General features: G+C 49.1%; 1 protein-coding gene across 1 annotated transcript in view; it reads right to left on the bottom strand.

Moving 5' to 3' along the window:
• LOC121008604 (glutaminase kidney isoform, mitochondrial-like) overlaps positions 1-24348 on the bottom strand; it is a 1417393-nt gene that overhangs the window by 299874 nt on the left and 1093171 nt on the right. Inside the window, exon 14 of the mRNA XM_040441254.1 lies at positions 22702-22794. Coding sequence (XP_040297188.1) covers positions 22702-22794 — 93 coding nt within the window. The remainder of the gene's footprint in view (positions 1-22701; positions 22795-24348) is intronic.

Raw genomic sequence — 24348 nt, 5'->3', positions numbered from 1 at the left:
GCACAGTATAAAAGATAACACACCAACCAGGCTCTGGACGAGAGACAGGGGAAGGGTCACCTCCTAGTTTATCCCTGACCTCTTTCCCTGCACTGCTCAGCCCACAGGCAGACCTTGAAGGTAGGTGTGCTGTGTCCTCCAGCCTGAACTGACAAAACCCTGAACTCCCTGAGATGGTGAAGTGGGGAGATAGGAGCAGCCTGCTCGCACAGAACCTGGATGGGATAGATGACGACAACAACAACCAAACAAGAAATGACACTTATCTTCTGAAAGCAGGAACTGACAGCCAACCTTCCCTCCAAACTTCCCAGACCAAAATGATCAGTATAATCCGCTCAGAGCACTTAGCTGGAGACCATTTAAACTAAAGACTCCACCCAGTGCACCTGATGAGAGGCGGATCCAGCACCGCACCAAAACAAATACTAAACTCGTGCTGCTATCCTGGCCGACCTCTGCACATCGTCAGAGTGGGGCATGACAACGTGCCGGGCCCCTCACCGGAAATATACTTACCCGCGATGCTAGGGAGGCTCGTCCCCGTCTGCCATTAGATGTTTTCATCCGCGTGCAGGGAGAAGCAGCAGGGGTGGTGCAGGGACCAGGAGCGGGGTAAGTATTACTGTGAGGGGACCGGCAGATGTGGGGGGGTTTTGAGAAATTGGATAACCCCTTTAATAAGTCTGGGATCATCAGTGGTACCACCTTCAGACAAGTTGAGTTTGGCAATATAGGACATAGCATGCCTCCCCTTAACTAAGTTGAACAGTTTCCCCCATTTATTACTGAATCGGTGAAGAGCAGCCTCAAAGATGGAACGGTGGAAAGCCTCTTTCTTAGACACCCACCTGTAAAAATGTTTTTAAGTCTCCAACCAGTAGTAATTAAAGGTGGGAAATTACCAAATAAATTAAAATAGCTGGTGCAACATAAATCATAGGGTAATAAGCAAACTTGCTACAGTAAATACCAACAGTGTAGAAAAAAAGCGGCTTGATCTTACCAGTCCTGTGGTGCTGACATGAGAATACGGTCATTGCTCAAGGTTCTGGATTGAATGATGATCAATTGCGCAAAGATGGAAACACATTGGTGGCGCATTGACTCTTCCCACATTGTTGCCTTAGGGTACAACAGGGAGATTGTCAACACCTGCTCTCAACTTTCACAGAGTCACTGGACTGGTAAAATCAATCTGATTTTTTTCTACACTGTTAGTATTTACTGTAGCAAGTTTGCCCAGCACCCTATAATTTATGTTGCACCAGCTATTTTAATTTATTTGGTAAAAGTTACGTTTTAATTTTGTCATTTCCCGCCTTTAATTACTTCTTGAGTATACGCATTGGTGTAAAGGAATATTTGCCTCATATAATTTTAGTGGCGATTTTTTTGCTTGAAGATGTCTCTAACCAGGTCAACTTATGTTCCCTCTTCAGGTGGTGGACATAAGTAGGTACTATCGGAAATAGGATGTGAGGGAAAGAACCACAGAAAATCCAGGCCCTTGGGGTAGAAATCTCAAAGGACAATGGATAAATGATCAGGTCACCGATTCCCACCACCTCTAGTTTTGGTTGTAATGTGTTATGAATAAAAAGATAATCTATAAGGGACCATGAGCCCTGTGCCTGAGAACAGAAGGTATAATTTCTGTCATCTGGGTTGAAAGGATGCCACATGTCTATCAGTTCAGCATTCACAGCAAGCGAGGACAAAATCTTGTACTGTGTACCAGTCACCCTTGGATTAGGAGTACATTATCGTCTGTCCTCTCTCATGTCTATCAAGTTATTAAAGTCACCCCTTATAATCTTATTCGAAACTGAGTAATACAGAAGCATACAGCTGGTCCGCAATACACGGGCACCGGCTGTGTGCACTCCGCATCACGGATGCTGACTAGAGTTGAGCGAACACCTGGATGTTCGGGTTCGAGAAGTTCGGCCGAACTTCCCGGAAATGTTCGGGTTCGGGATCCGAACCCGACCCGAACTTCGTCCCGAACCCGAACCCCATTGAAGTCAATGGGGACCCGAACTTTTCGGCACTAAAAAGGCTGTAAAACAGCCCAGGAAAGAGCTAGAGGGCTGCAAAAGGCAGCAACATGTAGGTAAATCCCCTGCAAACAAATGTGGATAGGGAAATGAATTAAAATTAAAATAAAATATATAAAAATAAACCAATATCAATTGGAGAGAGGTCCCATAGCAGAGAATCTGGCTTCACATCAGCAGAGAATCAGTCTTCATGCCATAGCAGAGAATCTGGCTTCATGTCACCCACCACTGTAACAGGCCACTGTCACATATTTAGGCCCAGTCACCCAGGCAGAGGAGAGAGGTCCCATAACAGAGATTCAGGCTTCATGTCAGCAGAGAATCAGTCTTCATGTCATAGCAGAGAATCAGGCTTCACGTCACCCACCACTGGAACAGGCCACTGTCACATATTTAGGCCAAGGCACCCAGGCAGAGGAGAGAGGTCCCATAACAGAGATGCAGGCTTCATGTCAGCAGAGAATTAGTCTTCATGTCATAGCAGAGAATCAGGCTTCACGTCACCCACCACTGGAACAGGCCACTGTCACATATTTAGGCCCAGGCACCCAGGAAGAGGAGAGAGGTCCCATAACAGAGATTCAGGCTTCATGTCAGCAGAGAATCAGTCTTCATGTCATAGCAGAGAATCAGGCTTCACGTCACCCACCACTGGAACAGGCCACTGTCACATATTTAGGCCCAGGCACCCAGGCAGAGGAGAGAGGTCCCATAACAGAGATTCAGGCTTCATGTCAGCAGAGAATCAGTCTTCATGTCATAGCAGAGAATCAGGCTTCACGTCACCCACCACTGGAACAGGCCACTGTCACATATTTAGGCCCAGGCACCCAGGCAGAGGAGAGAGGTCCCATAACAGAGATTCAGGCTTCATGTCAGCAGAGAATCAGTCTTCATGTCATAGCAGAGAATCAGGCTTCACGTCACCCACCACTGGAACAGGCCACTGTCACATATTTAGGCCCAGGCACCCAGGCAGAGGAGAGAGGTCGCGTAACAGAGAATCTGGCTTCATGTCAGCACAGAATCAGTCTTCATGTCATAGCAGAGAATCAGGCTTCACGTCACCCACCACTGGAACAGGCCACTGTCACACATTTAGGCCCCGGCACCCAGACAGAGGAGAGGTTCATTCAACTTTGGGTTGCCCCGCAATATAATGGTAAAATGAAAATAAAAATATGATTGAATGAGGAAGTGCCCTGGAGTACAATAATATATTGTTAAGGGGAGGTACTTAATGTCTAATCTGCACAAGGGATGGACAGGTCCTGTGGGATCCATGCCTGGTTCATTTTTATGAACGTCAGCTTGTCCACATTGGCTGTAGACAGGCGGCTGCGTTTGTCTGTAATGACGCCCCCTGCCGTGCTGAATACACGTTCAGACAAAACGCTGGCCGCCGGGCAGGCCAGCACCTCCAAGGCATAAAAGGCTAGCTCTGGCCACGTGGACAATTTGGAGACCCAGAAGTTGAATGGGGCCGAACCATCAGTCAGTACGTGGAGGGGTGTGCACAGGTACTGTTCCACCATGTTAGTGAAATGTTGCCTCCTGCTAACACGTTCCGTATCAGGTGGTGGTGCAGTTAGCTGTGGCGTGGTGACAAAACTTTTCCACATCTCTGCCATGCTAACCCTGCCCTCAGAGGAGCTGGCCGTGACACAGCTGCGTTGGCGACCTCTTGCTCCTCCTCTGCCTTCGCCTTGGGCTTCCACTGGTTCCCCTGTGACATTTGGGAATGCTCTCAGTAGCGCGTCTACCAACGTGCGCTTGTACTCGCGCATCTTCCTATCACGCTCCAGTGTAGGAAGTAAGGTGGGCACATTGTCTTTGTACCGGGGATCCAGCAGGGTGGCAACCCAGTGGTCCGCACACGTTAAAATGTGGGCAACTCTGCTGTCGTTGCGCAGGCACTGCAGCATGTAGTCGCTCATGTGTGCCAGGCTGCCCAGAGGTAAGGACAAGCTGTCCTCTGGGAGGCGTATCGTCATCGTCCTGTGTTTCCCCCCAGCCACGCACCAGTGATGGGCCCGAGCTGCTTTGGGTGCCACCCCGCTGTGAACATGCTTCATCCTCATCCTCCTCCACCACCTCCTCATCCTCGTCCTCCTCGTCCTCCAGTAGTGGGCCCTGTCTGGCCACATTTGTACCTGGCCTCTGGTGTTGCAAAAAACCTCCCTCTGAGTCACTTCGAAGAGACTGGCCTGAAAGTGCTAAAAATGACCCCTCTTCCTCCTCTTCCTCCTGGGCCACCTCCTCTTCCATCATCGCCCTAAGTGTTTTCTCAAGGAGACATAGAAGTGGTATTGTAACGCTGATAACGGCGTCATCGCCACTGGCCATGTTGGTGGAGTACTCGAAACAGCGCAACAGGGCACACAGGTCTCGCATGGAGGCCCAGTCATTGGTGGTGAAGTGGTGCTGTTCCGCAGTGCGACTGACCCGTGCGTGCTGCAGCTGAAACTCCACTATGGCCTGCTGCTGCTCGCACAGTCTGTCCAGCATGTGCAAGGTGGAGTTCCACCTGGTGGGCACATCGCATATGAGGCAGTGAGCGGGAAGGCCGAAGTTACGCTGTAGCGCAGACAGGCGTGCAGCAGCAGGGTGTGAACGCCGGAAGCGCGAACAGACGGCCCGCACTTTATGCAGCAGCTCTGACATGTCGGGGTAGCTGCGAATGAACTTCTGCACCACCAAATTCAGCACATGCGCCAGGCAAGGGATGTGCGTCAAACCGGCTAGTCCCAGAGCTGAAACGAGATTTCGCCCATTATCGCACACCACCAGGCCGGGCTTGAGGCTCACCGGCAGCAACCACTCGTCGGTCTGTTGTTCTATACCCCGCCACAACTCCTGTGCGGTGTGGGGCCTTTCCCCCAAACATTTGAGTTTCAGAACGGCCTGCTGACGTTTACCCCGGGCTGTGCTGAAGTTGGTGGTGAAGGTGTGTGGCTGACTGGATGAGCAGGTGGAAGAAGAGGAGGAGGAAGCGGAGTAGGAGGAGGAGGAGACAGGAGGCAAAGAATGTTGCCCTGCGATCCTTGGCGGCGGAAGGACGTGCGCCAAACAGCTCTCCGCCTGGGGCCCAGCCGCCACTACATTTATCCAGTGTGCAGTTAGGGAGATATAGCGTCCCTGGCCGTGCTTACTGGTCCACGTATCTGTGGTTAGGTGGACCTTGCCACAGATGGAGTTGCGCAGTGCACACTTGATTTTATCGGACACTTGGTTGTGCAGGGAAGGCAAAGCTCTCTTGGAGAAGTAGTGCCGGCTGGGAACAACATACTGTGGGACAGCAAGCGACATGAGCTGTTTGAAGCTGTCTGTGTCCACCAGCCTAAATGACAGCATTTCATAGGCCAGTAGTTTAGAAATGCTGGCATTCAGGGCCAGGGATCGAGGGTGGCTAGGTGGTAATTTACGCTTTCTCTCAAATGTTTGTGAGATGGAGAGCTGAACGCTGCCGTGTGACATGGTTGAGATGCTTGGTGACGCAGGTGGTGGTGTTGGTGGTTAATCCCATGTTTGCTGGGCGGCAGGTGCCAACGTTCCTCCAGAGGCGGAGGAAGAGGCCGAGGCGGCGGCAGCAGAAGAGGCCGGGGCGGCAGCAGCAGAAGAGTAGCAGGGGGAGCCTGAGTGACTTCCTTGTTTTTAAGGTGTTTACTCCACTGCAGTTCATGCTTTGCATGCAGGTGCCTGGTCATGCAGGTTGTGCTAAGGTTCAGAACGTTAATGCCTCGCTTCAGACTCTGATGGCACAGCGTGCAAACCACTCGGGTCTTGTCGTCAGCACATTGTTTGAAGAAGTGCCATGCCAGGGAACTCCTTGAAGCTGCCTTTGGGGTGCTCGGTCCCAGATGGCGGCGGTCAGTAGCAGGCGGAGTTTCTTGGCGGCGGGTGTTCTGATTTTGCCCACTGCTCCCTCTTTTGCTACGCTGTTGGCTCGGTCTCACCACTGCCTTTTCCTCCGAACTCTGAAAGTCAGTGGCACGACCTTCATTCCATGTGGGGTCTAGGACCTCATCGTCCCCTGCATCGTCTTCCACCCAGTCTTGATCCCTGACCTCCTGTTCAGTCTGCACACTGCAGAAAGACGCAGCAGTTGGCACCTGTGTTTCGTCATCATCAGAGACGTGCTGAGGTGGTATTCCCATGTCCTCATCATCAGTAAACATAAGTGGTTGTGCGTTAGTGCATTTTATCTCTTCCACCCCTGGGGAAGGGCTAGGTGGATGCCCTTGGGAAACCCTGGCAGCAGAGTCTTCAAACAGCATAAGAGACTGCTGCATAACTTGAGGCTCAGACAGTTTCCCTGATATGCATGGGAGTGATGTGACAGACTGATGGGCTTGGAGCAGGGAGACAGGGAAAGGAAAATGCAGCGGCACTACTTGCAAAACACCTATACCTTCGTGCGTCCGTGTCAAATCCAGGGGAGGCAGCCGTGATGTGGGACCCAGCTGGAGGTGGTGCTCAGCGTGATAAAGTGGTAACTGGATAGAAGTTGAGAAAGAGACGCGGCACTCACCGGACTTCTGAATGCTGGTGACTGTTTATTACAGGTACGACATCATGCGCAGGCAGGGGGGGCGGGATGGCCACAGTGTGCGTCGGCGGCGACGGCCGTTTCGCGCTGGGATAGCGCTTCTTCTGGCCGGATATGACGTGCAAATGCACGGCTCACCTTATATAGGGGAAGAGGAGCCGGACGTGTCCATGGCAATCCCGAACCTCCCCTGTGTGCAGGTGCATGTAAAAGCATACAGACAGAGACACAAGTAATTAGTTACAATATACAAATAAAGTCATAAAATAAAGACAAGATAATCATGAAATACACATAATATAATTGGGCGACAAATTTCAGGGGTCTAACAGTGAGGGCAGATTCTGAGGTGTAGTTACATGCATATAGACGCAAGATCTGAAGAGGGGGTAATATCATTGGTTTCAAAAAAAGGGGGTGCGGGTGGAACACCCAAATCTGCGGTAATGGGATGGTTGAAGCGGAAATAAAGAATAGACGAGGCGACACGGCCGTGCCGTCATAAGAAGACCGCCATGTCGTTCTTGTCATTTAGACCGAGAGGACCCATGGCATTAGTCCTAATGATCCATCTGGTTGCAGCAAGAGGCGGTGGCGGTCACCTCCACGGGGGATGGGCCCCACAGCCTCAATGCCCGCAAAGGAGAGGCCAGATGAATCACCATTGTGGGCCGCATGCACATGTTCAATAAGGCGAGGAGAACCTCGCCCGGTGCGGATTGAATTAATGTGCTCACGCACCCGTTCAAGCATCGGCCTGATTGTCTTCCCGATATAAAACATATTGCAGGTACAGAAAATAACATACACGACAAAGGGGGTGCGACAGTTGATAAACTGTCGAACTTTGTGTGTTACGCCCCCTAAGAACAAGGTTTTGGCCTGGGCGTTAAGATGGCAGAAGGAGCAGGTACCACATTTGTGGTTACCTATGGGAATCCTGCTATTTAACCAATTAGATCTTCTGGGTTGCCGAAGAACGCTTTGGACCAATTTGTCCCTTATAGTGTGGCACTTCCTAAAAGAAATAATTGGTTTGCTGGAGGCTATTGTGCCCAATGAAGCATCATGTTTTAAGAGGTCCCAGTTGCTGTATATTGCCCGTCTAATGATGTCAGCTACGGGACTATACTTAAAGACGAAGGCTAATCTCTCGTCTTTTTCTCCGCCAATATTGTCCCTGAGGAGACTGGATCGAGGGCGAATAGCTGCTCGATGCAGTGCATCCAGTACAGTCCTCCTTGGGTAACCCCTCTCAACAAGTCTACCCACAAGTTGGTGGGCCTGCTTGAAAAAGTCCGTGTCGGTACTATTAATTCTACGCAATCGGACAAATTGTCCGTAAGGTACCGCATCTTTCACGGCGGGAGGATGGAAACTGGCCTGGTGGAGCAGCGAATTAGTGGCAGTGGGTTTACGGAAACCTGTTGTGTGCAGGTGGCCTTCAACCACGGAGACATGTACGTCGAGAAAGTCCAGACATCTGCCTCCGAAGTTGAAGGTGAACTTCATGTTCATATTATTAGTATCATTGAGGTACTGCACAAAACGTCCGCACTGCTCTTCGCTGCCCGACCAGACCAGGAACACATCGTCCACGTATCTAAGGAACCTGTGGATGTAGACAAGGAAGGGGTTACCCAAGGAGAAGATGTACGTCTCCTCAAATACCGCCAGGTACAGGTTGGCAAAGGTACATGAAACCGGTGTACCCATTGCTGTACCCTGTATCTGGCGGTACCATTGACGGTTAAATTGGAAGACATTATTACTGAGGACCAGATGGAGAGACTCTGATATGAACTGGGAAAACGTTGAGCCTTTATCTGTCCGGGAGAGGACTGATGCCACCGCTTGAAGGCCTGCGTCATGGGGAATGCGGGTGTAGAGACTCTCCACGTCCAAGGACACAAGGTGGAATTCCTCCCGCCACTCAAGGTCATTGATGGCGCGGAGGAAGTCCCCGGTGTCCTTGAGGTACGTGGGAGTCCCCACTAGGAGAGGCCTAAGGAGCCAGTCCACATACTTCGAAATAGGCTCCGTCGGGGACCCAATACCTGCAATAATGGGTCTCCCCGGTGGATGAAGTAGGGACTTGTGTACCTTTGGCACGAAGTACCACGTCGGGTACTTAGGGAACTTAGGAACAAGCTTCTCCATGATGCTTTTAGGCAAAAAGTTAAGATCAACGTATCTAGAGAGTAGCGAGTGAACCCTGTCGAGTATGGATGGCACAGGGTTCTCACTAAGCTTTAGATACACGGTGGCATCATCTAACTGTCTAGAAGCTTCCTCGAGATAATAGGTTCTCGGCATCAGGACCACGTTGCCCCCCTTGTCGGCGGGCTTAATGACCACATCGTCTAGGCCGCATAACCAATGTAAGGCGGTCTTCTCCTCATGAGTAATATTAGGGGGTGCCACTGGGTATACCAGTGCACGTACATCCCTAAGGACCTGCTTATAAAAAAGGTCAATGGAGGAGCCCGTCGGCATGGGGGGCAAAAACGTGGACCCGATACCTCCCGAAAAGGGTTTGGAGGGCTGTGAGGAAACGATATCCTCGTTCTCGGTCTCAATGTCTGCCAGGAACTGGATGCATGACAGTTCGTCTGCATCAAATCTGGGGTACAAGTGGAACTCAGCAGGCGTCAAACATGCCGGGACCTCGCCTGGTAAAGGCGGAGGGCGTGGTAGACACCTCTCAGCAAACAATTTTTTAAGGAACAGTTTGCGTACGGCTTTATACAGGTCAACCTCAAACCCCACAGGATCAAACTGTTCAACCAAGCTATATCCCAGTCCCCGAGAGAGAAGGGAGATACAGCCGGGGGACAATCTGTGGGGCGTGAGGTTAATCACTGTATTGCTAGAAGCAGGTATAGAGGATAAAGGATCAGGGACAGTCATTGTCTCCAGGTGACTTGTCGTCGCCTTCTCGTCGATCTGCGAGCTTGGATGTTTTTGCCTCTTGCGACGGCCTCGTCCCCTCCGGGTTCTCCTCCTAAAGGGGGTTGGTCTGTATTGCGTCCAGCTGATCCAGAGACTCCTATGTCGGACTGGCTAGAGTCAGAGTCCGAGGTCCAAAAATCACTGCGGGTACGTCGTATGTTACGTCTTGGACGACCGCGGTTCCTATTCCAGTCGAACACTCTATCTGTTTCGTAATCCATTTTGTCACGCAAGAACTTGTCCCTCTTCCGCTCTTTAATGTCGATTTGGGTGATGGCTAATTTATTGTTCAGCTTTTTTTCAAAACTGCTGTACTGTGCGGCTGTCATTCTTGCCTTGATTTCGGCATGTGCCTTTTCAAGGTCAGTGTTGACACGCTGGTACTCTTTTTCATCACGCAATAGAATCAAATTCATAATTTCCATTGAAAAGTCGGCATGCATGCGTTTCCATGCCTCCACAAACTCAGGGTCATCTTCATATTGGTAAATCTCTTTATAGATTCGTAGCCCGCGTGGGACCCGACAGCTTTCCTTGTAGGAAGTTAAGGACTTAATGGTCCAGAACAAACGGACCTCTCGGTCGGCCAGCTGAAAAATCTTCGCCTCTAATAAGCGTGTACTCATGGAAAGGACTTGGTCTCTGTCATTGCACAGAGTGAAAAAGGCCTCCGCCCCCTCTCTGCCTGAGCGCAAGCTCACGGTTGCTTCATCCCCCAGGGTTGTGGAAGGAGACGGTGTGGGTGACGACATGTCGTCAAGAGTGTGCTCTGCTGAAGCAATCATGTAAACAATGGAGCAGGGAGACAGGGAAAGGAAAATGCAGCGGCACTACTTGCAAAACACCTATACCTTCGTGCGTCCGTGTCAAATCCAGGGGAGGCAGCCGTGATGTGGGACCCAGCTGGAGGTGGTGCTCAGCGTGATAAAGTGGTAACTGGATAGAAGTTGAGAAAGAGACGCGGCACTCACCGGACTTCTGAATGCTGGTGACTGTTTATTACAGGTACGACATCATGCGCAGGCAGGGGGGGGCGGGATGGCCACAGTGTGCGTCGGCGGCGACGGCCGTTTCGCGCTGGGATAGCGCTTCTTCTGGCCGGATATGACGTGCAAATGCACGGCTCACCTTATATAGGGGAAGAGGAGCCGGACGTGTCCATGGCAATCCCGAACCTCCCCTGTGTGCAGGTGCATGTAAAAGCATACAGACAGAGACACAAGTAATTAGTTACAATATACAAATAAAGTCATAAAATAAAGACAAGATAATCATGAAATACACATAATATAATTGGGCGACAAATTTCAGGGGTCTAACAGTGAGGGCAGATTCTGAGGTGTAGTTACATGCATATAGACGCAAGATCTGAAGAGGGGGTAATATCATTGGTTTCAAAAAAAGGGGGTGCGGGTGGAACACCCAAATCTGCGGTAATGGGATGGTTGAAGCGGAAATAAAGAATAGACGAGGCGACACGGCCGTGCCGTCATAAGAAGACCGCCATGTCGTTCTTGTCATTTAGACCGAGAGGACCCATGGCATTAGTCCTAATGATCCATCTGGCCTCCCGTTGCAGCAAGAGGCGGTGGCGGTCACCTCCACGGGGGATGGGCCCCACAGCCTCAATGCCCGCAAAGGAGAGGCCAGATGAATCACCATTGTGGGCCGCATGCACATGTTCAATAAGGCGAGGAGAACCTCGCCCGGTGCGGATTGAATTAATGTGCTCACGCACCCGTTCAAGCATCGGCCTGATTGTCTTCCCGATATAAAACATATTGCAGGTACAGAAAATAACATACACGACAAAGGGGGTGCGACAGTTGATAAACTGTCGAACTTTGTGTGTTACGCCCCCTAAGAACAAGGTTTTGGCCTGGGCGTTAAGATGGCAGAAGGAGCAGGTACCACATTTGTGGTTACCTATGGGAATCCTGCTATTTAACCAATTAGATCTTCTGGGTTGCCGAAGAACGCTTTGGACCAATTTGTCCCTTATAGTGTGGCACTTCCTAAAAGAAATAATTGGTTTGCTGGAGGCTATTGTGCCCAATGAAGCATCATGTTTTAAGAGGTCCCAGTTGCTGTATATTGCCCGTCTAATGATGTCAGCTACGGGACTATACTTAAAGACGAAGGCTAATCTCTCGTCTTTTTCTCCGCCAATATTGTCCCTGAGGAGACTGGATCGAGGGCGAATAGCTGCTCGATGCAGTGCATCCAGTACAGTCCTCCTTGGGTAACCCCTCTCAACAAGTCTACCCACAAGTTGGTGGGCCTGCTTGAAAAAGTCTGTGTCGGTACTATTAATTCTACGCAATCGGACAAATTGTCCGTAAGGTACCGCATCTTTCACGGCGGGAGGATGGAAACTGGCCTGGTGGAGCAGCGAATTAGTGGCAGTGGGTTTACGGAAACCTGTTGTGTGCAGGTGGCCTTCAACCACGGAGACATGTACGTCGAGAAAGTCCAGACATCTGCCTCCGAAGTTGAAGGTGAACTTCATGTTCATATTATTAGTATCATTGAGGTACTGCACAAAACGTCCGCACTGCTCTTCGCTGCCCGACCAGACCAGGAACACATCGTCCACGTATCTAAGGAACCTGTGGATGTAGACAAGGAAGGGGTTACCCAAGGAGAAGATGTACGTCTCCTCAAATACCGCCAGGTACAGGTTGGCAAAGGTACATGAAACCGGTGTACCCATTGCTGTACCCTGTATCTGGCGGTACCATTGACGGTTAAATTGGAAGACATTATTACTGAGGACCAGATGGAGAGACTCTGATATGAACTGGGAAAACGTTGAGCCTTTATCTGTCCGGGAGAGGACTGATGCCACCGCTTGAAGGCCTGCGTCATGGGGAATGCGGGTGTAGAGACTCTCCACGTCCAAGGACACAAGGTGGAATTCCTCCCGCCACTCAAGGTCATTGATGGCGCGGAGGAAGTCCCCGGTGTCCTTGAGGTACGTGGGAGTCCCCACTAGGAGAGGCCTAAGGAGCCAGTCCACATACTTCGAAATAGGCTCCGTCGGGGACCCAATACCTGCAATAATGGGTCTCCCCGGTGGATGAAGTAGGGACTTGTGTACCTTTGGCACGAAGTACCACGTCGGGTACTTAGGGAACTTAGGAACAAGCTTCTCCATGATGCTTTTAGGCAAAAAGTTAAGATCAACGTATCTAGAGAGTAGCGAGTGAACCCTGTCGAGTATGGATGGCACAGGGTTCTCACTAAGCTTTAGATACACGGTGGCATCATCTAACTGTCTAGAAGCTTCCTCGAGATAATAGGTTCTCGGCATCAGGACCACGTTGCCCCCCTTGTCGGCGGGCTTAATGACCACATCGTCTAGGCCGCATAACCAATGTAAGGCGGTCTTCTCCTCATGAGTAATATTAGGGGGTGCCACTGGGTATACCAGTGCACGTACATCCCTAAGGACCTGCTTATAAAAAAGGTCAATGGAGGAGCCCGTCGGCATGGGGGGCAAAAACGTGGACCCGATACCTCCCGAAAAGGGTTTGGAGGGCTGTGAGGAAACGATATCCTCGTTCTCGGTCTCAATGTCTGCCAGGAACTGGATGCATGACAGTTCGTCTGCATCAAATCTGGGGTACAAGTGGAACTCAGCAGGCGTCAAACATGCCGGGACCTCGCCTGGTAAAGGCGGAGGGCGTGGTAGACACCTCTCAGCAAACAATTTTTTAAGGAACAGTTTGCGTACGGCTTTATACAGGTCAACCTCAAACCCCACAGGATCAAACTGTTCAACCAAGCTATATCCCAGTCCCCGAGAGAGAAGGGAGATACAGCCGGGGGACAATCTGTGGGGCGTGAGGTTAATCACTGTATTGCTAGAAGCAGGTATAGAGGATAAAGGATCAGGGACAGTCATTGTCTCCAGGTGACTTGTCGTCGCCTTCTCGTCGATCTGCGAGCTTGGATGTTTTTGCCTCTTGCGACGGCCTCGTCCCCTCCGGGTTCTCCTCCTAAAGGGGGTTGGTCTGTATTGCGTCCAGCTGATCCAGAGACTCCTATGTCGGACTGGCTAGAGTCAGAGTCCGAGGTCCAAAAATCACTGCGGGTACGTCGTATGTTACGTCTTGGACGACCGCGGTTCCTATTCCAGTCGAACACTCTATCTGTTTCGTAATCCATTTTGTCACGCAAGAACTTGTCCCTCTTCCGCTCTTTAATGTCGATTTGGGTGATGGCTAATTTATTGTTCAGCTTTTTTTCAAAACTGCTGTACTGTGCGGCTGTCATTCTTGCCTTGATTTCGGCATGTGCCTTTTCAAGGTCAGTGTTGACACGCTGGTACTCTTTTTCATCACGCAATAGAATCAAATTCATAATTTCCATTGAAAAGTCGGCATGCATGCGTTTCCATGCCTCCACAAACTCAGGGTCATCTTCATATTGGTAAATCTCTTTATAGATTCGTAGCCCGCGTGGGACCCGACAGCTTTCCTTGTAGGAAGTTAAGGACTTAATGGTCCAGAACAAACGGACCTCTCGGTCGGCCAGCTGAAAAATCTTCGCCTCTAATAAGCGTGTACTCATGGAAAGGACTTGGTCTCTGTCATTGCACAGAGTGAAAAAGGCCTCCGCCCCCTCTCTGCCTGAGCGCAAGCTCACGGTTGCTTCATCCCCCAGGGTTGTGGAAGGAGACGGTGTGGGTGACGACATGTCGTCAAGAGTGTGCTCTGCTGAAGCAATCATGTAAACAATGGAGCAGGGAGACAGGGAAAGGAAAATGCAGCGGCACTACTTGCAAAACACCTATACCTTCGTGCGTCCGTGTCAAATCCAGGGGAGGCAGCCGTGATGTGGGACCCAGCTGGAGGTGGTGCTCAGCGTGATAAAGTGGTAACTGGATAGAAGTTGAGAAAGAGACGCGGCACTCACCGGACTTCTGAATGCTGGTGACTGTTTATTACAGGTACGACATCATGCGCAGGCAGGGGGGGCGGGATGGCCACAGTGTGCGTCGGCGGCGACGGCCGTTTCGCGCTGGGATAGCGCTTCTTCTGGCCGGATATGACGTGCAAATGCACGGCTCACCTTATATAGGGGAAGAGGAGCCGGACGTGTCCATGGCAATCCCGAACCTCCCCTGTGTGCAGGTGCATGTAAAAGCATACAGACAGAGACACAAGTAATTAGTTACAATATACAAATAAAGTCATAAAATAAAGACAAGATAATCATGAAATACACATAATATAATTGGGCGACAAATTTCAGGGGTCTAACAGTGAGGGCAGATTCTGAGGTGTAGTTACATGCATATAGACGCAAGATCTGAAGAGGGGGTAATATCATTGGTTTCAAAAAAAGGGGGTGCGGGTGGAACACCCAAATCTGCGGTAATGGGATGGTTGAAGCGGAAATAAAGAATAGACGAGGCGACACGGCCGTGCCGTCATAAGAAGACCGCCATGTCGTTCTTGTCATTTAGACCGAGAGGACCCATGGCATTAGTCCTAATGATCCATCTGGCCTCCCGTTGCAGCAAGAGGCGGTGGCGGTCACCTCCACGGGGGATGGGCCCCACAGCCTCAATGCCCGCAAAGGAGAGGCCAGATGAATCACCATTGTGGGCCGCATGCACATGTTCAATAAGGCGAGGAGAACCTCGCCCGGTGCGGATTGAATTAATGTGCTCACGCACCCGTTCAAGCATCGGCCTGATTGTCTTCCCGATATAAAACATATTGCAGGTACAGAAAATAACATACACGACAAAGGGGGTGCGACAGTTGATAAACTGTCGAACTTTGTGTGTTACGCCCCCTAAGAACAAGGTTTTGGCCTGGGCGTTAAGATGGCAGAAGGAGCAGGTACCACATTTGTGGTTACCTATGGGAATCCTGCTATTTAACCAATTAGATCTTCTGGGTTGCCGAAGAACGCTTTGGACCAATTTGTCCCTTATAGTGTGGCACTTCCTAAAAGAAATAATTGGTTTGCTGGAGGCTATTGTGCCCAATGAAGCATCATGTTTTAAGAGGTCCCAGTTGCTGTATATTGCCCGTCTAATGATGTCAGCTACGGGACTATACTTAAAGACGAAGGCTAATCTCTCGTCTTTTTCTCCGCCAATATTGTCCCTGAGGAGACTGGATCGAGGGCGAATAGCTGCTCGATGCAGTGCATCCAGTACAGTCCTCCTTGGGTAACCCCTCTCAACAAGTCTACCCACAAGTTGGTGGGCCTGCTTGAAAAAGTCCGTGTCGGTACTATTAATTCTACGCAATCGGACAAATTGTCCGTAAGGTACCGCATCTTTCACGGCGGGAGGATGGAAACTGGCCTGGTGGAGCAGCGAATTAGTGGCAGTGGGTTTACGGAAACCTGTTGTGTGCAGGTGGCCTTCAACCACGGAGACATGTACGTCGAGAAAGTCCAGACATCTGCCTCCGAAGTTGAAGGTGAACTTCATGTTCATATTATTAGTATCATTGAGGTACTGCACAAAACGTCCGCACTGCTCTTCGCTGCCCGACCAGACCAGGAACACATCGTCCACGTATCTAAGGAACCTGTGGATGTAGACAAGGAAGGGGTTACCCAAGGAGAAGATGCGCCAGGCAAGGGATGTGCGTCAAACCGGCTAGTCCCAGAGCTGAAACGAGATTTCGCCCATTATCGCACACCACCAGGCCGGGCTTGAGGCTCACCGGCAGCAACCACTCGTCGGTCTGTTGTTCTATACCCCGCCACAACTCCTGTGCGGTGTGGGGCCTGTCCCCCAAACATATGAGTTTCAGAACGGCCTGCTGACGTTTACCCCGGGCTGTGCTGAAGTTGGTGGTGAAGGTGTGTGGCTGACTGGATGAGCAGGTGGAAGAAGAGGAGGAGGAAGCGGAGTAGGAGGAGGAGGAGACAGGAGGCAAAGAATGTTGCCCTGCGATCCTTGGCGGCGGAAGGACGTGCGCCAAACAGCTCTCCGCCTGGGGCCCAGCCGCCACTACATTTATCCAGTGTGCAGTTAGGGAGATATAGCGTCCCTGGCCGTGCTTACTGGTCCACGTATCTGTGGTTAGGTGGACCTTGCCACAGATGGAGTTGCGCAGTGCACACTTGATTTTATCGGACACTTGGTTGTGCAGGGAAGGCAAAGCTCTCTTGGAGAAGTAGTGCCGGCTGGGAACAACATACTGTGGGACAGCAAGCGACATGAGCTGTTTGAAGCTGTCTGTGTCCACCAGCCTAAATGACAGCATTTCATAGGCCAGTAGTTTAGAAATGCTGGCATTCAGGGCCAGGGATCGAGGGTGGCTAGGTGGTAATTTACGCTTTCTCTCAAATGTTTGTGAGATGGAGAGCTGAACGCTGCCGTGTGACATGGTTGAGATGCTTGGTGACGCAGGTGGTGGTGTTGGTGGTTAATCCCATGTTTGCTGGGCGGCAGGTGCCAACGTTCCTCCAGAGGCGGAGGAAGAGGCCGAGGCGGCGGCAGCAGAAGAGGCCGGGGCGGCAGCAGCAGAAGAGTAGCAGGGGGAGCCTGAGTGACTTCCTTGTTTTTAAGGTGTTTACTCCACTGCAGTTCATGCTTTGCATGCAGGTGCCTGGTCATGCAGGTTGTGCTAAGGTTCAGAACGTTAATGCCTCGCTTCAGACTCTGATGGCACAGCGTGCAAACCACTCGGGTCTTGTCGTCAGCACATTGTTTGAAGAAGTGCCATGCCAGGGAACTCCTTGAAGCTGCCTTTGGGGTGCTCGGTCCCAGATGGCGGCGGTCAGTAGCAGGCGGAGTTTCTTGGCGGCGGGTGTTCTGATTTTGCCCACTGCTCCCTCTTTTGCTACGCTGTTGGCTCGGTCTCACCACTGCCTTTTCCTCCGAACTCTGAAAGTCAGTGGCACGACCTTCATTCCATGTGGGGTCTAGGACCTCATCGTCCCCTGCATCGTCTTCCACCCAGTCTTGATCCCTGACCTCCTGTTCAGTCTGCACACTGCAGAAAGACGCAGCAGTTGGCACCTGTGTTTCGTCATCATCAGAGACGTGCTGAGGTGGTATTCCCATGTCCTCATCATCAGTAAACATAAGTGGTTGTGCGTTAGTGCATTTTATCTCTTCCACCCCTGGGGAAGGGCTAGGTGGATGCCCTTGGGAAACCCTGGCAGCAGAGTCTTCAAACAGCATAAGAGACTGCTGCATAACTTGAGGCTCAGACAGTTTCCCTGATATGCATGGGAGTGATGTGACAGACTGATGGGCTTGGTTTTCAAGCGCCATCTGTGCGCTTTCTGCAGAAGACTGGGTGGGAGATAATGTGAAAGTGCTGGATGCACTGTCGGCCACCCAATTGACTAATGCCTGTACCTGCTCAGCCCTTACCATCCTTAGAACGGCATTGGGCCCCACCAAATATCCCTGTAAATTCTGGCGGCTACTGGGACCTGAGGTAGTTGGTACACTAGGACGTGTGGCTGTGGCAGAACGGCCACGTCCTCTCCCAGCACCAGAGGGTCCACTAACACCACCACGACCATGTCCACGTCCGCGTCCGCGTCCCTTATTAGATGTTTTCCTCATTGTTCCCGTTCACCACAATTTTGAAAATGGCAAATTTGGGAATACTTTTTCAACCCAGAACAAAAACTGTGCTTTTACGGTCACTACAAATAATTTGACCAGCTAAAACAGTACAGATTTGGTTGAACAGAAATGTGAGGCCTATTTTTTACGCGCTGTGTGACAGATATACCTTTAATCACAGAATTAGACTTGTATCTGCACGGTAGCGTGTGTGTTAAGTTTTTCAGAATGACACTATCAGCACCTTGAATCTAAGATATCCTTTTTGGGATAGATTTAAAGTAGGCCTGATATAGCAGAAACTATTAATTTTGAGAATGGCAAATTTGGGAATAGTTTTTCAACCCAGAACAAAAACTGTGCTTTTACGGTCACTAAATATAACTTGACCAGCTAAAACTGTACTGATTTGGAGGAATAGAAATGTCAGGCCTATTTTTTACACGCTGTGTGACAGATATACCTTTAATCACAGAATTAGACTTGTATCTGCACGGTAGCGTGTGTGTTAAGTTTTTCAGAATGACACTATCAGCACCTTGAATCTAAGATATCCTTTTTGGGATAGATTTAAAGTAGGCCTGATATAGCAGAAACTACTAATTTTGAGAATGGCAAATTTGGAAATAGTTTTTCAACCCAGAACAAAAACTGTGCTTTTACGGTCACTACAAATAACTTGACCAGCTAAAACAGTACTGATTTGGAGGAATATAAATGTCAGGTCTATTTTTTAGGCGCTGGGTGACAGGCTCAACTTGCCCCTGATGTAGTATATGGCCAAAAAATAACCACACTATTGATGGTTAAATGCACTTGGGTGACACAGGCTCAGCCTGCACCTGATGTAGTATATGGCCAAAAAATAACCACACTGTTGATGGTTAAATGCACTTGGGTGACACAGGCTCAGCCTGCACCTGATGTAGTATATGGCCAAAAAATAACCACACTGTTGATGGTTAAATGCACTTGGGTGACACAGGCTCAGCCTGCAGCTGATGTAGGATATAGCAAAAAATAACCACACTATTGATGGTTAAATGCACTTGGTGGTAGCTTGTGCTGTCGCACCACAAGCCACAAAATGGCCGCCGATCACCCCAGAAAAAAGTTATATAAATACGCTCTGGGCAGCCTAAAAAAAGTGAGCAATTCAATATTAGCACTTCAATGATCCACAGCTGGAGATCGATCCCTGAATTAAGTCTTTTGGAGGAGTTAATCTGCCTAATCTCGCCCTAACGTCGCAGCAGCAACCTCTCCCTATGCTTGAATCAGCAGAGTGACGTGCAGCGCTACGTGTCCCAAGCTTATATAGAGGCTGGGTCACATGCTGCACTGGCCAATCACAGCCATGCCAATAGTAGGCAAGGCTGTGATGGCCTCTTGGGGCAAGTAGTATGACGCTTGTTGATTGGCTGCTTTGCAGTCTTTCAAAAAGCGCCAAGAAAGCGCCGAACACCGAACCCGAACTTTTACGAAAATGTTCGGGTTCGGGTCCGTGTCACGGACACCCCAAAATTCGGTACGAACCCGAACTATACAGTTCGGGTTCGCTCATCCCTAATGCTGACCCATTCACTTGAATGGGTCCGCAATCCGGGAGATGCAGTGCGGAATGTAAGCACGATCGGAAGCACACAGAAGCACTATGGAGTGCTTCCGTGGTGTTTCTGTCCGTGCCTCCACACCGCCAAAAAATAGAACATGTTTTACAGTGCGGATGGATCACGGACCCATTCAAGTTGAATGGGTCTCGATCCGTCCCGGCTGCCGCACGGATGTTGACCGTGCATTGGGGACTGCAAATTGCGGTCCCCAATGCACGGAACGGCTGCACAATGGCCGTGTGCATAAGGCCGTAGTTCTATAAATATTGTAAATGCTATATTGGGAACCAGCATCTAAAGTGACATGTACCCAACCCCCTTCAGAATATGAAGTAGACTGCAACACAGTGCATGCAAATTGACTGTTAGGCCTCTTTCACACGGGCGTCATGGATTTGGGCCGGATAAGATGCGGGTGTGTCGCGGGAAAATGCCCGATTTTTCCGCACCAGTGCAAAACATTTTAATGCGTTTTGCACGCGTGTGAGAAAAATCTGCATGTTTGGTACCCAAACCTGAACTTTTTCACAGAAGTTCGGGTTTGGGTTAGGTGTTGTGTAGATTGTATTATTTTCCCTTATAACATAGTTATAAGGGAAAATAATATCATTCTTAATACAGAATGCTTAGTAAAATAGGGCTGGAGAGGTTAAAAAAATAAAAATACATTTTTAACTCACCTTAATCCACTTGTTGGCGCAGCCCGGCTTCTCTTCTTTCTTCTTCTTTGCTGTGCAGGAGGAAAAGGACCATGGTGATGGATCATGTGACGGACCATGTGATGAGCGCAGTTGTCACCACAGGTCCTTTTCCTCCTGCACAGCAAAGAAGAATAAAGAAGAGAAGCCGGGCTGCGCCAACAAGTGGATTAAGGTGAGTTAAATTATTTTATTTTATTTTTTAACCCCTCCAGCCCTATTTTACTAAGCATTCTGTATTAAGAATGCTATTTTTCCTTATAACCATGTTATAAGGGAAAATAATAATGATCGGGTCCCCATCCCGATCATCTCCTAGCAACCATGCATGAAAATCGCACCGCATCCGCACTTGCTTGCAAATTTTCACGCAGCCCCATTCACTTCTATGGGGCCTGCGTTGCGTGAAAAATGCACAAAATAGAGCATGCTGCGATTTTCACGCAAAGCACAAGTGATGCGTGAAAATCACCGCTCATGTGCACAGCCCCATAGAAATGAATGGGTCTGGATTCAGTGTGGGTGCAATGCGTTCACCTCACGCATTGCACCCGCGCGGAAATCAATGTGAAAGAGGCCTTAATCAGAATGATGATAGCCTCCTTGCTGTTTATTGCTGGAGAACCCAATAAATGACCCACCGACTATTTCTTCATTCTATCAAAATTCTCCTTTTGTAAATGAGTTTCCTGCAGCAGTACTATGTCAGGTTGCAACGAATCCAAATTTCCTGGTGCTTCATGGTAACAAATCAGTTTTTTTCCTAAAATGGCAGCGACATGTGTTACAAAGTGAAAGTAAGAAGCCAGGGAACAAGAGATCACCCATAATGCAGTGCAGCCAGCCAATCAGCAGCTAGCCAGCCCCTATGATGTCACAATGTCACAGCCCTATAAAAATCCGAATCCCGCCCGGACTCATACATTTTACAGTGAACTGAGCATAGGGAGAGATTTGTGCAAGGGACAGTGTTTAACAAAGCTTTAATTGTAGAATCTTGGATAGTGAGACTGCTGGGACAGTGTAGGGAGACTGCAGGAACAGTACAGGCTGTGTAATCAGAAGCTGAACAGATCCATAAGAGACAGCTCAGTTTGCATCAATCCCTGCACAGATATATCTAATTGAACAGTGTCCACCTTGTTGCATAGATAAGCAATTCTATTACTCCTTGCTTCTCAAATTGGGGTAAGTAATCTGTCTAATTCAACTGTTATTGGGGTGTCCCTTTTGTTTAATAGATACACAATTCTATTACAGTACTACTTGATACTCAAATTGGGGTCAATAACCTGCGTAATTTAACTGTTATTGGGGTGCCCACCATGTTTAATAGATAAGCAATTCTATTTCAGCTTGCTTCTCAAAGGGGGGTAAATAAGCTGTCTAATTTTCTCCTTGTTCAATAGATATGCAATTCTATTACACCTTGATTCTCAAATTGGGGTGAATAAAAACATTAGCAATAGTGATGAGTGGACCTGTGGATGTTCTGGTTTAACAGGTTCGGATAAACTTTGTCTCAAAGCTCTGTGGGGACCTGAACTTTGGGGCTGAAAAATGGCTGTGAAAAGTCAGCTGTATGAAGGTAAGGCGAGCACAGTGCGCTTGTGCTGTCTCCCTTCCTGCTCGCTGCTGCTATGTCTATGGCAAGCAGAAAGAGAGAAGGGAGACAGCAAGCACGCACTGTGCACACCTTCCCTTTAGGCATCATGCACACGACCGTATGTGTTTTGCGGTCCGCAAAAAATATGGATGATGTCCGTGTGCATTCCGTATTTTGCGGAACGGAACAGCTGGCCCCTAATAGAACAGTACTATCCTTGTCCGTAATGCGGACAATAATAGGACATGTTCTATTCTTTTGCGGAACGGACATCAGGAAACGGAATGCACATGGAGTACCTTCCATTTTTTGGGCGGACCCATTGAAATGAATGGGTCTGTATACAGTCTGCAAAAAAAACGGAACGGACACGGAAAGAAAATACGTTTGTGTGCATGAGCCCTTATACAGCTGATCGGCGGGATGCCTGGTGTTGGATCCCCGCCAATCTGATATTGATGACCTATACTGAGGATAGGTCATTAATATTAAAAGCCCAGAGAACCCTTTTAACAATTTTGAAAGAGTGTGCACCATTATCATGTACTGTATATGAGGTCAACTAGTTTTGTTATAAAAGAAACAAAATAAATAAAAGAAATACAATTGTTTACAAAAAAAGTGCCATAAAAAAATTATATAATACAATTGTTTACTTACCCGTTGATCACCTCCTTCTCTGCGAGGATCAAGTTTCTTTGCAAAGTGACGGAGGTTATCGTAATTATGAAAATTGCACAGAGATACTAAATCCTAGAATGAAAAAAGATATATTATTATAAGTTTCTCTTTCTTTGTCTATTTATAAACCTCTAGTGCAGGGGTGCACAACCTGCGACCCGCAGGCCGCATGCAGGCTCCGGAGACACAGTTTACAGTACCCATCCTGCTGGGCAGAAACACAGCTGATCGTGCTATCAGCCGTGTTTCTGCCCAGAGCGCAGCATAGCCCAGGAGCAGGTAAGGCACCCAGCTGTCAGTATCAGTGGGGGAACCGAGCAGAAGCCAGAAGCGGTTTATCAGCGCTTCTGCCTTCTCCTCAATGAGCGCTATGCAGGGTGTACCTGGCGATCACATGATTGCCAGGCGTCTTAGGGGCAGAGGAGCGCCGTAGACCCTGATCGGCTCTGCTTTGGTACAAAGCCCCCCCAGCAGGCTGGTTTCCACTGTAACTGGGGCTCCTTTGGATGCTCCACTTACAGTGGAAATAGTGCACAATAAAAAAAAAAAGTCTGTGTCCCCAAAGGTCTTTCATGGACCTTTTGGAGACAAATTATTTGGCAAATATATACAGGTCCTTCTCGAAAAATTAGCATATTGTGATAAAGTTCATTATTTTCTGTAATGTACTGATAAACATTAGACTTTCATATATTTTAGATTCATTACACACAACTGAAGTAGTTCAAGCCTTTTCTTGTTTTAATATTGATGATTTTGGCATACAGCTCATGAAAACCCAAAATTCCTATCTCCAAAAAATAGCATATTTCATCCGACCAATAAAAGAAAAGTGTTTTTAATACAAAGAAAAGTCAACCTTCAAATAATTAAGTTAAGTTATGCACTCAATACTTGGTCGGGAATCCTTTTGCAGAAATGACTGCTTCAATGCGGTGTGGCATGGAGGCAATCAGCCTGTGGCACTGCTGAGGTGTTATGGAGGCCCAGGATGCTTCGATAGCGGCCTTAAGCTCATCCAGAGTGTTGGGTCTTGCGTCTCTCAACTTTCTCTTCCCAATATCCCACAGATTCTCTATGGGGTTCAGGTCAGGAGAGTTGGCAGGCCAATTGAGCACAGTAATACCATGGTCAGTAAACCATTTACCAGTGGTTTTGGCACTGTGAGCAGGTGCCAGGTCGTGCTGAAAAATGAAATCTTCATCTCCATAAAGCTTTTCAGCAGATGGAAGCATGAAGTGCTCCAAAATCTCCTGATAGCTAGCTGCATTGTCCCTGCCCTTGATAAAACACAGTGGACCAACACCAGCAGCTGACATGGCACCCCAGACCATCACTGACTGTGGGTACTTGACACTGGACTTTTTTGGCATTTTGGCATTTCTCTCTCCCCAGTCTTCCTCCAGACTCAGTCCACTGCTTCCGCAGGTCCCCCAAGGTCTGGTATCGGTCCTACTCCACAATCTTCCTCAGGGTCTGGTCACCTCTTCTCGTTGTGCAGCGTTTTCTGCCACACTTTTTCCTTCACACAGACGTCCCACTGAGGTGCCTTGATACAGCACTCTGGGAACAGCCTATTCGTTCAGAAATTTCATTCTGTGTCTTACCCTCTTGCTTGAGGGTGTC

Source organism: Bufo bufo, chromosome 7, assembly GCF_905171765.1.
Source record: "Bufo bufo chromosome 7, aBufBuf1.1, whole genome shotgun sequence".
Lineage (NCBI taxonomy): Eukaryota > Metazoa > Chordata > Amphibia > Anura > Bufonidae > Bufo > Bufo bufo.
Note: the sequence above shows the minus strand (reverse complement) of the source record. Positions and strands in the feature narration are given on the sequence as shown.